The 16159-nt window shown below is 39.8% G+C and overlaps 1 protein-coding gene across 4 annotated transcripts; it reads right to left on the bottom strand.

The window, feature by feature from the left end:
* Window positions 1-67: 67 nt before the first annotated feature.
* On the bottom strand, window positions 68-16040 carry LOC111268862 (N-acetylneuraminate (7)9-O-acetyltransferase). Of its 4 annotated transcripts, none has more exons than XM_086971837.1 (8): window positions 13038-16040; window positions 11906-11982; window positions 10732-11411; window positions 7501-7752; window positions 5150-5398; window positions 4710-4897; window positions 4149-4287; window positions 68-3749 (listed from the first exon to the last, which is right to left on the bottom strand). In XM_086971837.1, exons 3-8 carry the CDS (start codon window positions 10969-10971, stop codon window positions 2040-2042), a joined length of 2778 nt encoding a protein of 925 aa, XP_086827963.1. In that variant the 5' UTR covers window positions 10972-11411; window positions 11906-11982; window positions 13038-16040; the 3' UTR covers window positions 68-2039. The 4 variants fall into 4 exon arrangements, with proteins under 4 accessions (XP_086827963.1, XP_022703787.1, XP_086827964.1 ...); XM_022848052.2 differs by having other exon boundaries at window positions 10732-11387; XM_086971838.1 differs by lacking the exon at window positions 13038-16040 and adding an exon at window positions 12588-13021 and having other exon boundaries at window positions 10732-11387.
* Between the last annotated feature and the right edge of the window lie 119 nt (window positions 16041-16159).

Genomic DNA, 16159 nt, shown 5'->3' with positions numbered 1-16159 from the left:
TATATACATATGTGTAAAACTTAAATTGTAACGATAGTTGGGTCACGCTAGTATTTTTCCAGCTTCCTTTTTCGTCGTTATGATGCTGTTTTAAAGCAATGCACTCAGTAAGTATACTTTTCAAAGTGTAGGTAACGGGTCGGCTAAACAAGTTTAGAATGCATACATGTCTCGGTGAAAAGGAACGTAGACACTAAGTTCGAACTCAGGAAAATGTTTCAGTTGCTTAGACTGATTAAAAAAGCTGATGAAATGTAACAATTCGGTCTATTCTCAGTCTACTACGAAGAACAGCTACTTGGATTTAGCCTTCGCCCGCTCTAAGTCTGTAGCAGCATTCTTGTCTAAAATTCATGGGCGCATTTTCTATCTCTTTGTCTAATTGCTTGTTCACGTCAATAAGTGCAATTTATTAACAAGTAATTCAGCAGACATGTATATATCTGTTCTCACTAATTATTTATGTTTCAATACGATTATTTTGCCTTCTGTTTCTCCATTTTTCTTTTCCGTTTTTCATTTTTTGCTTGGCGCTACACGTGTCCCGTACTACAGCAGTGTTTATTGTTATTTCATAAATTATATTCAGTATGGTGCATTCCGTGCAACTACTGTTGATGCGCGTCACACTTCAGCCAATCTTCGTTCTTCTTTAATTACTGCCGCGCACCACCTTTTCTTTTGCACTTACACGAGCGAGAAGATACAGAGCTTGGATCCTTTGTCGATTAAGAAAAGTAACAGTATTATCTATCTTTTTGTAATACCTCTAGTATCTATTGCATATTGCCCGCATAGAGACTTCAGCATTTTAAGTCTAATCTTATCGCTAAATGTCACATTATTTTGTAGTAAGCCAGTAACCTTCAGCTCATTTCGTGTTGCTTCTGCACCACTTTTGACAATTTCGTACGGAATATCCATTCTTTAGCGGCGTATCCCACCATCCCCTTACTAAGTAGATCACACAACAGACAATTGTTCTTCGACGAGAGACTGTTATCAATAGTGTATGTATATTAATCGTTGCAATTTGCCTAAGTAAAGCCTAAGCGTATTTGATCCCAAAAAATACCTTTTTTTTAAGTTTTACACAGTGTTACTGTGTGTGTGTGACGCTTAGTCACAATGCCGAGTTGCTCGACCATAGGAGAGTGATATAGACGGAAAAGGGCATATTGATCGCAGAACATAGAACATTGATGTCACAAATAGTAAAATCGAATAGTATATAAGAATGGGAAGATTATGGTTCGATTTGTAATAAAGACCAGAGTAACGATTTCAGTATGACACGCGTGCAATGTTACGTGATGCAGGTAAATGATAATGACACTTATTATTATCATCATCATCACCGCCTCCTTTTTAATTATTCGCTTCTAACATGTAGTGTTAAAATAACTGCTAATGTGCTCGCAAAATTCTATTCACATCAGTCCGCTCGCGTCACGCGCCTAGCCGACGTATTCAGTGACATTTTCCCACACGAGCTTCTAATGTTTATATTATGTACATAGATCCACGCGACGACCTTCTGATTGTGAGTTTTTGGTATTTTGTTGACAGCGTTTTGGCAAGCACCGTTTTCCTCTTCCTCTGCTTCTATCGTCTGCTGGTTTTCTTCGCTGTTCATTTATTACCGCCACATGGTTTGCACACTCTGCATTTTACGACAACAAAACTTCGAACACAAAAAGGCTACAACAGTAACTGTTCCTGACCTAATAAGTCCTTTTACTATCTCTCGGTTTGTTAACGTCAGCCGAGTTGTTGCAACAGCTTATGTATCCTCATTTTTAAGTTGACTTGTAGCGCTCTCGACATCTAGTAGGTACGGTCTACCACTTTGTCGCTGAGCAAAAAAATAACGTTTGTCTGCGCTGTTTTGTAGCTGTACTGTCACTCAAATCATATGCTCAGTTATTTGACGCTGTGTCAGATTTGTTACAGTTTCTACAAGCATTGTTATTATGACAAGTATCAATCCTATTAATGGTAATCATAGTGATATTAATAATGTTGTTGCAATGTAGAAATTATAGCATCTTGTCATGAATGCCTATGGGGAGAAGTATGATCAAAAGAATGATCACGTTCCGCAGTAATTTGCGACCGTCCTGTGGGACAGCGTACCTTGACAAGTACGCTGTTAATTGCTTGACTTCATGTGCGATTGAGACGAGTACAAAAGATGTTATGCAGACGTTTAATACCGGATAGTTTGGTATAAGCACGAGAACGCCGTGCGTGCCTGCACTCAGCCACACATGGTATTGGCACACGAAGAGTTCGAGGGAGAGTTCGCCAAACCAGGCGAACAGCGCGCTGTACTTTGCCCGGATACTGCCATAGGCGTTACGCAGGGTAATGTATGCAACAATGGGTAGCCACGACACGTAAGGATGAACTTCGTTGCAGGCCGGCTTTTCCCCGCAGTAAAAGGCGAACGTGGTTGCCCCAAGCAACGCTAACCCTGATGCCAGTGTAAGGAACACCATAGCCAATCGCGATCGAATAATGTTCTCCGTTGGCGAATCGATGAACATCCCGTGTCGCTTCGCCGTGTGCAGTAAGAACGCAAACAGCATTCCACACGGCGTTGAATAGCGGTCAATCTTCCAACGGAAATACCATTCACGGACATTCTCCGAGGGCGAGGTGACAAATAATGCTTTCCATGGAGGCATCAAAAAGATCTTTTCAAATAGCACCTGTGACATGTACAGGATAGTTATCGCTAGGAACAAGGCAACAAACTTAAGCACCATGTACAGGTACTGCACAGGATTTTGTTCAACACTGGTTGCCGTCACCCGCGGCGGCAACACCATCACCACATGGACAAGCAGCGTGCAGAACGTGACAAGCGGCACGAAATAGTAGAATTGATAGGGCCGATTCATCGACAGACAGAGTACGAATACGAGCAGATTGAGACGGAATGCGACGCGCGCAAGACGAAACACGCTAGCGTCGCCGCCAGCCCAAAAGTGACTAAAATGATTATAGCCCGTTAGAAATAGGTACGAGGTAACGAGCACACGAACGTGCATATAGATGGGCACAATTTTTGACGCGCCCGTCATATGATAGATGAGCAGCACCAGCTGCATCCAACCCTTCCATTCCTGGGTTTGGCGGCGATGCAAGATCATGCCAGCTTGGCTGATAACGGTTGCTGAATCGCCTCGGCGACCCTCAGCGACGCCAAACCCGCTTTCGTGACTGCCTAAACCATTGGCGCGAGGCTGCTGGCTTCTGGCTGTCGTCGCAAAAGCTGAGGGCTCACCAAATAACAGGTTACCACTGCTATTTTCATCACCATTCTCTTTGCGGTGTTTTGCGTCCGGATCGTCGTCAGCTGTGGTAGCCTCTTTAGAGTTCCGGCGTTCCTCTTTTTTGACGTCTTCGGTGAAAAATAGGCCAAGAGCAAATACGTAACAAATTGGTAAAAAGAAATTGAGCTGCGTAAAGTACTTGTTTTCCTTTAAAAAAAAATCAGTCCGATCGCAGATCAAAAAGTAGCCCATAATAAGGCCGAGTTTACTCAGCGAATTCGCCAACCGCGTGAGTTCGCCGTTCGTTCTAGTGTGATATTGATGACGGTGGTGATGATTAAGTGGCACATAGCGCTGATAGTGACCGTAACCTCGTTGACTACGGTGAAGACGATGGCACAATGAATGGTTCCTGATAAATAGAATTGTGGCAATGAGCAGTATTACGCTAAAGCAGACCATTGTCACCTGAAAAAAACACATTGCATTGACGCGAAAAGAAGGCACAATATTTGTAAATGGGAGTTAAGAGGTATTCAGACCGGAATTAAAAAACGTTTTCAGTTTTATGTCCGATATTGCCGACACGCATCACTTCAGACGGCTGGTTCCAAGCACGAAACAAAGTGTATCTACACCCTGATTGAGGCTATTCCATATGTGCCTTAATTTAGTAGGCAAATACGTTACCATTAAACAATAACATATGTACTATTGTGCTAGTGTTACTAGTTAGGTAGTGGTAGCGGAACTTTTGTAGCGACATTATGCCGAGCTATAACACGATATGTTACGTACGGTCAGATACGCCTTCAAAAACTGTTAAACGGTCAATGCCACCCGTGAGATGATCCATATATCGCTCACCTTTTGTAAAGTTGTAAGAGCTTCAGGTTGGGCGCAGCAGGTACAATCTTCCCAACGCATTTTACCATTGCAGTACATGTTATACAACAGCTGAATAGCGTAGTCGACAGTAAAATTGCTCGTATGTAAGCCGTCCCACCTAACACAAGACGAGCATTTGTAACAAAACGAATAGGATTTATCGACTAAGTATGAAGGTATGTTATAATTATAGTAATGATAATAACGATATTAGTCCTATAATGGGTAGAAATACCGTAGATATGAGACTCTATCTACGCTTTTTTATCCATTCAGGTCCTACTCACGCTAACTGGGAAATAATTAGCTACATAATGGGTTAAATTAAACACTCAAATAAACGAAATCGCTTTACCTAGTATGAAACATGTTGTTCGTAAGCCTAAACTGCCTACGTCAAAAATATTACAATTACATTATATCAAATTACAGGTTTATGCCTAAAAGTATAGAATAAAAGGCACCCGAATATCCTTGCAGTATGATTTTCTAATTGGATTGGTTTTTTACGATCTGGTGGTATAATTTGCAGCGACTTACAGGCGATACTGCTCGCGGTCATAGTATCCACTGGCAATGTGCTTAACTGCCGAAAAAATCTGCACATCCGTGTAACTAAATGCTTCCAACGCGGCTTCGTTGTATAAATCGAGCATTCGATTAGTAATCATTTTACGTGACGCATCGAACTTGTCATTATCCACAGGATCTTGTAGAACCCACAGAACCTGAAAAGATCCGCAGAGTAACAAATACAGACATTTAACAGGTGCAAACTAAGTTTATTCTAAGTATCACATAGTGTTTCTTAGGTGCTTATAAATTAACTATAATTAATACTTAGACTACGACAATGCAACACAGGCTATTTTTTTTCTTTCACAACATCGTTTTGTTTCCCTTTTATGATTTTACACGTGAACACGAGGCTCCCAGTGAGCTAGACAAAAATCATGACGTTAGGCCACCGACAAGCTTACCTGTGTACCAGCCTTGCTAAGTTTGTCCATAAGAACGGCAACGCCGGAAACATTTCGGCGATATTCGTCTAGTGCATCCAGACTGCCGTTGCTCTGCTTGATCGTCCATGATGCACTGGCGGATACTAGAAGTGTTGGCGGAGGCTCCTTGGCTCGCTCTCGTCGACTCCAACGATCTCCCGCACCCAACCAGCGATCAAATACCGCGTACATGCTACCGTTAACCACGGGTTGCCAGTAAAAATCAACCTGCGGAAGATGCGCACTATTTTCATCTCATCTTCATTTCGGTGTCGTTCAATGAAATAAGTAAAGATATATATGAAGTTAACTGCGTAGTTAAGGTACCGTAAATATGATGTATATTAGCACTATTCAACAACTTCAAATGCTCCTGCGCAGGCTACGGCAGTTCACATTGCCAAATAGAGCAAGCTGGAGCGTCAGGGCGAGAAAGCGCTTCACTTTAGTTATTCGTGAAGATATTTGGATAATAAATTGAATAGCATTATTAATGTCCTTGTAGAACTTGTATATAAAATCGCTTAGGATAGGGAGACGGTCTGTCAAAGTTCAAATGGCTGGTTGTTGAGGTTAAAAAACGTTGTAACTCATCTTTTCCTTATCCTTGTGCATAGATTTGAAATAATAAATGGATAGGAGTCAACCGTTTGCAAGCTAATATCCTCTTGATCAGATACTTCATTACCTATTTTCATGGATGGTGAGTTTTTAGTATTTGTACGAGTGGGCTGTGTCAGTAGCCAGTTTTCAGGTGATGAAGTTGCCTTACTCGGGGAAATTTACATACCTTTATTTTGGCTACAAACTTTCCGTGTGTTTGTTTTAGTTATTCTAGAAGATATAACTATTGCTAATTAGCACATGTCCGTAAGCCATGTCTCATAAGAAACGGATCAACTAGTAGAGATGGGTAGCAATTAGGTAAGTTTTCTGGCAAGATTGTGATCCGGAATATGCCTGAGCTAAAAGTAGTGCCAGCATTATTATCATAATATAATTTCGTGTATCATCCCGATGATATTATAAAAACAATAAATTCAAATGAATCGAATTAGAAACCTCGCCCTTTTCGAGTACTTTTTTATCCCTGTGACCTTCTTATGTTATCATTTCGTCCGTGCAAAGGACTATTGACAACGATCAGTACAAAGAACATGGAAAACATTCGGCAAAGCCATTTATGTAGATCTATGATTCTCTTGAATCCCTATGGTATATTGAAACAGCTGTTCGTTTGACTGCCGGTGAGCGCGAACGTTCAGCAGACTTACGGACTTATTCCAGAAACGTATAAATAGCTTATTTGGTTGTAATATTACATAATAATATTACTAAGCTGCTTTTTTGTAGCTATTGTTTGGTAAATGAGTATTCAACTATTCTGCCATCATTATATCTGTAGGTATCTATATATATATATATATATATATATAGATATATATATATATATATATATATATATATACGGATGTTGCAGCTGCCCGTGGTGCCTTCGTTTGAAAGCCTGGCACATTGATTCTGTCGCCAACTGAGCGAATATGAATGGCGAGAACTTTCAGTCTTTTTTGATTTTTCAACCCTGTAAATATTAGAACTTAGGGGCCACGTATATTTTAACATAGACGTGTTGTTGAAGATACATGATCGAAAGTAAATAAACGTTATTGTATTTATTTATTCTTCTATAAACTGATTAGGCTGTCACATGAGTGCTTAGTGTTTCGAATGCCGCAGGCTCCGGTTAACAGCTTGTCTAGTTAAGAAAAACAGAGCCATTACCAGGATTCGACCTAGGGGCATTGCGGTCACAGCACAACCTACTAGTTACTATACAACCCCGACTATCTAGATGCTTGAGTTATATGTGTGTAGGTACTAGCATTGAATTGCTTCTCATCAGCTAAATGTATTCTGCTGTTGTTGTACACCTTTTAATATCTAACTTATGGCCCGAAAAAGCATGTCCTACAAAAGGTTTTGTAATCTTGAACTCAGCTATTTCAGCAATCATGAACCATACGAAGCAGTTTTGGACTAATTTTTATTAACGCTGTTTGTTTGGCAGACCATACACACATTATGCAACAGTCACTCTGGCATAGATCACGACGCAAATCCATAAATAATTTTCCGTCAAGAAGACGACACCAAAACTCCTATTCGGTAATAAAGTACGGATTACAATTAAAACCGTGTAATAACGCTTTAAAGAACTTCAAAGGCTATATTAGGTTAGGCATTCATTTATGAATCCCTCGAAATCGCGCGTCGTCACAGAATACTGAGACCAAAGGAAAAAACGTGTTACGATAAAAGCATCCACCCACCTTTGTGTGTAATTTCGGTTCTTCGTAGGAGAGATCGTGATGTACAGGAAAATCCAATCTTTGGTCATCGCTCGCAGTGTAGGGTTTTGACTGCCGAACGAAGCTGTGATACAACTGGCGTACACGGGAGTCACCGACAAAAACTACGTGCGTTCGATCCCCCCAGTACGACACATACCGTAAACACATGCGGGCTTCGGCGTTCGAGTACGAATGTAACATGCACCCGTACGGCTGCCACACATGGTCTCCCTGTGTGTGAGACATTGATAGAATACAACCATTGATAGCGCGAAAAAATTCACGTGGCGAAAAGTCCCAAAATGATTGCAATATATAGCAAATATTCTACACCAGTTGTAAGTATTCAAATGTGATTATCATGTTTAGTGTGTTTTCGGAAAGTCTTCAGATTTTTGCATCAAAAACAACGAGGTGCACAAAGAGATTAACCTATACATCCTATATTATATTGTACATGAGTCAACTATGAGAAACCGCTGCCATCGTTTCAAGTCATTCTGTTTGTAACGCGATTCTTGAAATTTGTGCCGGAAATGTATAACTAATAGATGTTAAATTTGCGATGCGACCAGTCGTAATCTAAAGGTCCAAAGTGACAGGATCCAAAGTGACTTAGAAGCATAATAACATAAAAGGTCAAAATGTTCACAGGAAATAAAAAACATTATCTCCGAGCATCGGAACAGATTCCAGAAAAAAAAAGTCCTACCGTATTTGCGATTGTCAAAGTGTTAGCTAGAAATGAGGAAATAAATAATAAATCTCTAACGACAAAAGCGTTTCACTTCCTAGCATACATTCACGTATGTGATGTCTTCAACAGCGTACCATAGATTATAATCAAATCGGTAACGGAGCGGCAAAGTTCTCCATTTTATTGGAAACTTAGTTTACGGACAGGTATCTATAGAAATTGCAAGGTAAAAGCCAAAAAAAGAAAGGCCACCCCCGTCTACGACGCTGCAGGAGCGTCATGCAATCGCTTTCTTAAAAAGAGGAAAAATGCGAAGAAATGCAGATCACGTGCATTATACAGGTTAAAAGGCCCGCCAGGTACCGCGGTGATATTCATTTGGCGTGTTCCTAAAGAACCCTCAATATAGGTTAACAAACTGGGCAGACTGACAAGTTCAGCAAGAGGTTAATCAAACCTCTTGCTGCCTCCAAAATGAAACTACTGCTGCAAGTAGTCAAACTAATGGTCCTGTATGTGGCACCTATTATATTAGCAGAAAACTGCGAAATATAACGTCTGTTAAAATTACCAAAGCGTACCAAATTGTGTCAATTCAAACTTTTTTTGTTCAATCATTCGTTTAGCCAATTTCATGAATACTGTTGGCTCAGAATCAAACACACGGAGATCCCATAATAATATAAAAAGCGGTTGAGGAAAAAGCTCTACAGTCATGGGTAAAAACGCGGACTCGCAAAGCTGTACCAAATATCGTTGATTGAACGAATAGTCATTCAATGGCTAAACTACGATGCCACAAAACACTCAAAAGTCGTCTGAGAAAAGGACGCAAATTGTACACAACATAAAACGTTCTAGGCAATTCAAAACCACTTGGTTTTCAGCACAGACTGTGATTTGAAATAGCTTGACAGGAGCCTGAGATAACAGCTCAAGAAAAAGGAAGAGGGGTCAGAGTTTGTAACTCATGTTTCTTAGAGACCTAAACTTCACCGTACCCTAGGATTGAACGGATCATGGCTGTCCAACGGTGTCCGTGACAGCATTACCCTAAAATACTCTAAAAAAAAAGATGTGCTAACCTCAGTTCCATTAACTTAAACAACTTTGCAACAGGACAAACATTTCTTCAGAAGATTAACATTTGATAGCATGAAAGGCCATTGGAACTGAAATTTAATTAAATATACCAGTCACTCAGCCACCGTAACTTCTATCCACGGTCAGCTTGATTATTGTTGTGTTTTTTATTCGTAATTATATACTCTTGTATGATAAGTAACATTCTCCAAGCTAGTCATTGTTTTCATTATAAAGTCTAAGCAGTTCTAATGGAAACGACATACTGTCGCGATGCAGTTGCTCAGATATAGATTACCGATGAATTTTTTTTTTACTAAACAAACAGCTAATTTTTAGGTAATTTGTATGGATATTCTAGTGGTACATTATTATCAAACACATCTATTTTTATTTTGGAAGCTCCGTCGGGGCACTGCGGACTCACAGTGACTTCTGTAACTCACATGTGGCGCATAGCATAGCTTATTTTAACTTTTCCAATTTTGTGGCAATGACATTCGTATAATGTACCATAACGCGTGTCCTCACTGGCCGGAACGTACTAGCCAGATCTCTTTGCTTGGGGGGCCGTAATTGTTATGCTGACTCACCCTCGTCCTGTCTGTGTTTTGGCTACAACAACCAGATCCCTTAAGTAGGAGGCGGAATATCATAAATGTGGGATTATTAATGATGGGAGCATCAAGAAAAACGTTTGTCAGAACAGTCATTGGAAGAAGGATTGAGTGATATGAGACAATTAGAAAGACTCTAGAATTTACTCGGTGCTAGGCCCTTATCCTTTAAACCCCTCGAGAACTTCAAAAATTAATTCAAAATTTCGAAGGTAAAGCTTTAAGTGACAGCTATGCAGCTTACATTTCAGAGATTTGAGTTTCGAGGTTTTACAGATCTTATATTCGATGTTCGACAATGCATATCAAAAACATTCGCTTAAGTCACTGTAAGATAACATTAATGTTTCGTTGAGTAGAATTAAAATTTTTCGGTAATAATTGGCAGCATTCTGACTATGCTGTGGGTCGGGTAAATACTAGCCGACACGCAAAACGGACAAAAAATCACCGCTTATAAGCAATTTGTAATAAATAAGAATAGATGAATTCTCTCTGTCTGAATCTCTCCGCTGCCTGCGCGTGTCAAAAGACAGCAATTAGACTATCAACTAACTTCTACAATGCATGCCGTCTATAATACGTGAGTCGACCTTTAGGCTCCAATGTACAACTTAGAGTGCCGCGAATAGATGCCAATGGTTAAGAACTTACAAAATTGAACCAGCTGTAAATATTGATATCGGACCGCCATTATTCCACGTCTACCACTACTCTCAAGGTAATGTCTTGTGTTTTATCCCATTAAACCCCCATCAGCCTATCATCTATTTAACAAGCCGTAAATTTTCACCTATTTAGGTAGAAGCTTACCTGGAAGCGTCCATCGCTTAGAATCCACCTGCACGTTTCAATTCCATAGAATAAGTGAATCACTCCATGGTAGGTGGCCAATGAGAGGACCGTTAGAAAGGCAAGAATCTTTCCGTTCTGTGCATTGATATGCCTCAAGAAATCCGGATTTTGACCGCATGGCGGTGGGGCATAGAGCTGGGCTGTGACTCCCCCGCTTCCACTGTCGCTGTTACTGTGCGGAATATGAACCACATTCATGGTTGATGGTGTTGGTAGTATCACGCTTACGCTATTAGCGACTTACTGCCACGTTGTTACGAGCAGCGTGAACGATGCAATATTTGCGGTTCGTGGCGGCGCTTCTCTGGCGAGATAAAGTTAAGGTTTGTTATAGATTGTAACTAGTCGGCTGTGGCTGTCAACGGTGCTGCTGCTATGGGTTCGCAGCGGCCGTTTTCCTGCGTTTCCCGTATGGCTGCTTCCATCAGTTACACCGCGCGCCGGTGGCTGCGATCCACCGACTAGACGATCCGTTAACGCCGTTGCGGCTTGTCACTAGCTGGCAGAAGGGGGCAATAGGAAATCGCCCGACTCCGTATTCTTCCATGGACCACGGCCCGCCGATCTCCAGTGGGCCGCTTGGCGATGACAGACATGCGAGCGGCTGTCACCCTCTATAACGGACGTCCAAAGAGAGGCTGCATGATATCGGTGCCACATGAACGTTAATGATTGTTATTTATTCCAGGCAGAATGAATCGATCGAAGCTTTTTTAGAATCGGATAACTTTTTATCACCCTGGTAACATGACGTGCGGACGAATCATCTGGGCTTGCTGTGTGTTTATCGCCTATGCCGTGAATATTGCAATACTCGCCACGAAATACCATGCTCATCGATGGCAGTAGTTCTTAGCAACGTTTAATACTATAAGAGCTTCGACATTCAAATGTTTTCCAATAGACATTTTAGTACAAGAAATAATATTTATTGCTATATTTTTCTCGCTTCACCATTTCTGTTAGGAACGGGCGTTTTTCTTTTTTTTTTTTTGTTGCATAATAATAATAATCATAATGATACAAATGAGGTCGCCAGAATGTCCATACGAGCTCTACTTTTCTGCAACCAAAATCGTACAAGCCTGTTTTGTCGTTACTGGTGCACTTTCGTTTCCTTTCGCTTACTAACCGTGAGGATTTGAAGGTGCCGACTGCATCTACATACGTAGGTCCTGTCCACTAGGTTGTTGTCAGCGGATTGATTGACTATATTGAGAGGCAATGCGAAACAATAGCAAAGTTAGATATTGTTCTTACCCGCGGATAGACTCTACGATTAGATCTTTTAGTGGAATTCGCCGCGACAAGCCAAAATAAAAAAAAAAAAAGAAAAAGGCGAACCGCTGTTTTTAGGCCGATCGACAGAGTGACAATCGCATTGGTATTGATCGTCTCTGGGACCGGCGTCTTTATGTAATCTCCCCTGTAGCTATGTAAGCGTGATTCTGTTATATGCTCTGGAGTGAGTTACTCAGTTGTGTAGTAGAAGTCGCCAGAATTAATGCGAAACGCACGGGGAGCCGACTGGGCAAATGATAACGACCGCAAAAGAGCGGCTTGGAATTTCTACTAGAACGACGACAACATTGACGACACGGCTAGACGCATAATAACTGATTTCTGCAATTCGCAAATAGTTGTCTGGTGATCATATGCAGAAACCAATGGTGTTTGTTGCTTGATTAATCTAGTGTTTGTCTCATCATTGATTTTTGAAGCTCGAAAAAGTTTAGGCGCCCGAACCTAACCGGAAGTGTTAATCATTACGTAAGGATCCTTTAATCAAAATATAAACTTGTCCAATGACATACAGCTGGACAGAACAGACGGATGAAGCTTATACATCCAACGATGCTCCTAGTGTTCTTCTCGACAGCACCAAATGGCTAGCCGCTTCCAGTAGGCGTAGTGGTTGAATTTATTCAATTAATGATATTGTATAATTGGTGTTGATTCAAAAACTGTCTACTTCGTCACGCTATTGAGGAAATATTGATGGCTCTTTTTGGCTCTTGAAAAACAAGCTCACTTCACTCTGTTTGCTAAGGCGCAGATGGTTTGCTGTTCTCTTTTTGCTCTAAGATTGACACACAACATATCCGAACTTGTTGTAGCTATACGACCACTCGAAACAGTTTACTAGAATCATGCGAGACCACAATGAAGAGATAAGCCAATCAATGCACTGTTAAGCAACGTGGGCGTGGTAGTAGAAACAGGGATCCAATCGAAATGATGATAAACACACATGGAATCCTTACCCGCAACACTTTAGATTCCTTTACTGAGCAATGCTGGCGCCTAGTAGTACTTCACAAGCTATATGTTGAGAGTTGAATAACTGCTATGTTACTGATACGACTCGGTCGACCAAACTTGGTAGAATGTATCGGAAAACCTAGAAAGCTCCGGTGTTCCGAAACTCATCATTGTATTGTTGTGGTTCACCTTGCAAAACGCAGAGAGCGCCACTCTCCACTTATTTTTAACTCACATAAATAAACAGAAAAGCAGCCGATGGTTCTCAGAACGGTCCTACTTCCTCAAGTTCTATTTGTAGGAGGACCTGCGTGTTTAGCCCTTTCTCCTTTCGATGCGGCCGTCCTCTTACGCACGCCTATACGACATATATTCAGTTGATAGCATGACTACGTGTAGCGTTTATAGGTAGCGTCCAACAGAACTTTTCCGAGCGAGACAGATACGACGAATTCGCTCAAATGCGTAATTACTACCAGAGCGTTATATCCATATTTTTCATTGCTTGAGAAAAATGTATATATCTAAAAACAAACTATAAAATTCAGTGTACTATAATCGATCTATTCAATGCACTGTAAGTCTATTTTTAAATTAAGGTACCCGCCATCGAGCCATTACTCACGCTATTGACACTATGAACTTAGATCGCGCAATATATTGAGACTTTGCGAGTGTGAACTATAATACTAAAAATAAAACCGAAAGACCGCACACGGAATCAACTTGATATCTGTCCCTAGGATTCAGTTGTTTGGGCTATGACGCACATAAAAGCAGAATGGCAATTAAACTAGTAAACAATTATCTCGCAGAAGAAGCAGAGCATCCTTTACGTTTATTATTATCATAATCTTGCTAGCTGTTCTTCAGAGTTTTTGTTGAGAACTTTATACAAATTATTGCACGTTGATAAATGTTTAAAGTAACTAACTCGAGAGTCACCTATCACATTCAGCATTGAACGTTCCATGAATCCGAAATGTATTCTGCGGATCATGAAATAATATCCCTCAGACTGAAACAGATCTGCCATATCATTTCGAACAGATCTATGTATATATATATGAAGTCTGATAAGCGTGCGTATCCTTTTTGCATATTTATTGGATGACATTATTGGACGTAATTGGAACCAATTACGCAATGAGTATGGATTCCAATTACGGAATGGAAGTTTAGTCAGTTATTGCCCCTTTTTATACTGCTCGCTCACCCCAAACCCAATTAAGGTCTTGTGTTTTTGAATATTCGTCAGGTAGTTCCTGCTTATTTAATCTAATTCGTCGTTGAACTCGTGATTTTTAACTCGAATTTTGAAGTTAGTATCTTTCTTACAAGTTGTACTTCAATTATACATCTCCTATCTAACTGGTTCCACCAATAAAGAATTTAAAACATCCGATGTTAGTTAATTTGGCAGAACTACTGCTCGCTCACTGCCCGAGCTAGATATGTATTGCAATGAAATATTTGCTACATTCAATGTTAAATGCTTTTTTCTCAGGTTTTCTGATACACTGTCTTGCTTTACCATGTTTTAGTACACAAAACTGAGAGAGAAATAAATAGGTTTTTGGTTCGGGGATACTAAAACTTGCCACTTGTTATAGGCACCTAATTTTAAATTAGAAGCTATATATAAGTCGGTGCAAATGGTATTTTCAGACAACTAACCTGTGTAAATAGCATAAAATAAAGTCAGTTATATATTGATTAGAGTGTATTTATTATAGTTAATATTATAATAATTTGATTTTTAGTCCCCAACTCAGACCGTGCATAAAGTTGCTATTGTCTATAGCAAATGTCAATTGTGTAGCACTATTCGGCATACGGATCCGAGTTACCAGCTTCACCAAATCAATTTTTTTGTAGCAGCTAATAGGGCTTAGTTATTAGGGAAGAGAAACGGCCTTATGTAGATTCCTCATAAAAGTCAATTTATTTGAGTTTTTTTTTGTTTTTACAACAGAAATGTATGTTTTTCTTGATTGATTTACTCTGTCACACGCGTGCAGTTTATTACAACTCGTTATCTTGACGCGTGATTTAACAGTTACAGAGTAGGGCAAACTAATTTACACGAGAGAACCTTTAGTCACTAAAATATTCTAGTGAATAAACCATTCTGTTAAGCTTTATCGTGATGCAGCAAATCTTCGAAACCATACTGTCTCCAGCTCCGAGAGTGGCAACTGATAATGCCCCCTGACAGAAACAATATCGTTGAATATGCGGTCATAAGTCGTAATACTTGAAGCAAGCTAATACTAGTTAATGAGTGTATATGGTGGTAAAGTAAAATTCGTTCACTGCTGTTTATTATTAAATACCTCTTTACCTTCTCTATGCTTTCGCGTTTTTTGCTAATAAATAACATCATTAAAAACCAAGGCGTATAGTATCATGACGAGTACGGTTGTATTTGTAACTGATGTTACAGCATTGTGACACCTATGTTACTTAAGACTGTTGTTACTTAAGACAAAATAGTTACAAGCAATATAAAACCTAATTTCAGTCTTTGGGCTGAGTTTCTAATAATTTTGAATATCGTTTTTGGCCTCAGCATTTCTGTGTGTAAGCGTTTGCAATTTTTACAAGAAAAATTATTAAGAAAAATAACACTTAACAAACTGAACCCATCAAAAATCACCAACATCATCAATTAATTAATCAACATTTTGAAGTGGATTCGGCAACTTCTTTTGGTAAAATGGCAAAATCGTTTGCTTTGGCGCTTCTTTTGGTTGTAGGTAAAAGGTTGAGTAGAGGTGTCACTTGATTGAGAGTCACGGCCGAAAAATGTAAAATTCGTTGTCATGTTAAATTAACTGAAGCTTAAACTTTCCTTCCTACCTGATCAGGAAGGATAGATGATAATACCGCACGTTATTATGTTCATGATTCCATAAAAAACAAGGTAATTGCAAAAATGATTAATAATAGTGGTTACTTTGTATTCTATGTACTATCTACACTTTATATATATATATATATATACATATATATATGCAGCAAACATTTAAATCACTGAAACATCTAGAATTCAAGTGAACTCCTTTGAATATCAAGAACAAAGATGATCTACGTGTTTGGTCGGCAATAAAATACTTAACCG

Source organism: Varroa jacobsoni, unplaced genomic scaffold (genome assembly GCF_002532875.2).
Source record: "Varroa jacobsoni isolate VJ856 unplaced genomic scaffold, vjacob_1.0 scaffold_1324, whole genome shotgun sequence".
Lineage (NCBI taxonomy): Eukaryota > Metazoa > Arthropoda > Arachnida > Mesostigmata > Varroidae > Varroa > Varroa jacobsoni.
The sequence above is the reverse complement of the archived record's forward strand: the minus strand, read 5'-3'. Positions and strand labels throughout refer to the sequence as shown.

Coding starts and splice junctions, on each gene's coding strand:
- LOC111268862 (XM_086971837.1), bottom strand. CDS start 10,971: ATGAATGTGGTTCATATTCCGCACAGTAACAGCGACAGTGGAAGCGGG. Junction 7,753..10,731: donor TAAGCGATGGACGCTTCCAG/GTAAGCTTCTAC, acceptor TCTCACACACAG/GGAGACCATGTGTGGCAGCC. Junction 5,399..7,500: donor AACCGAAATTACACACAAAG/GTGGGTGGATGC, acceptor CATCTTCCGCAG/GTTGATTTTTACTGGCAACC.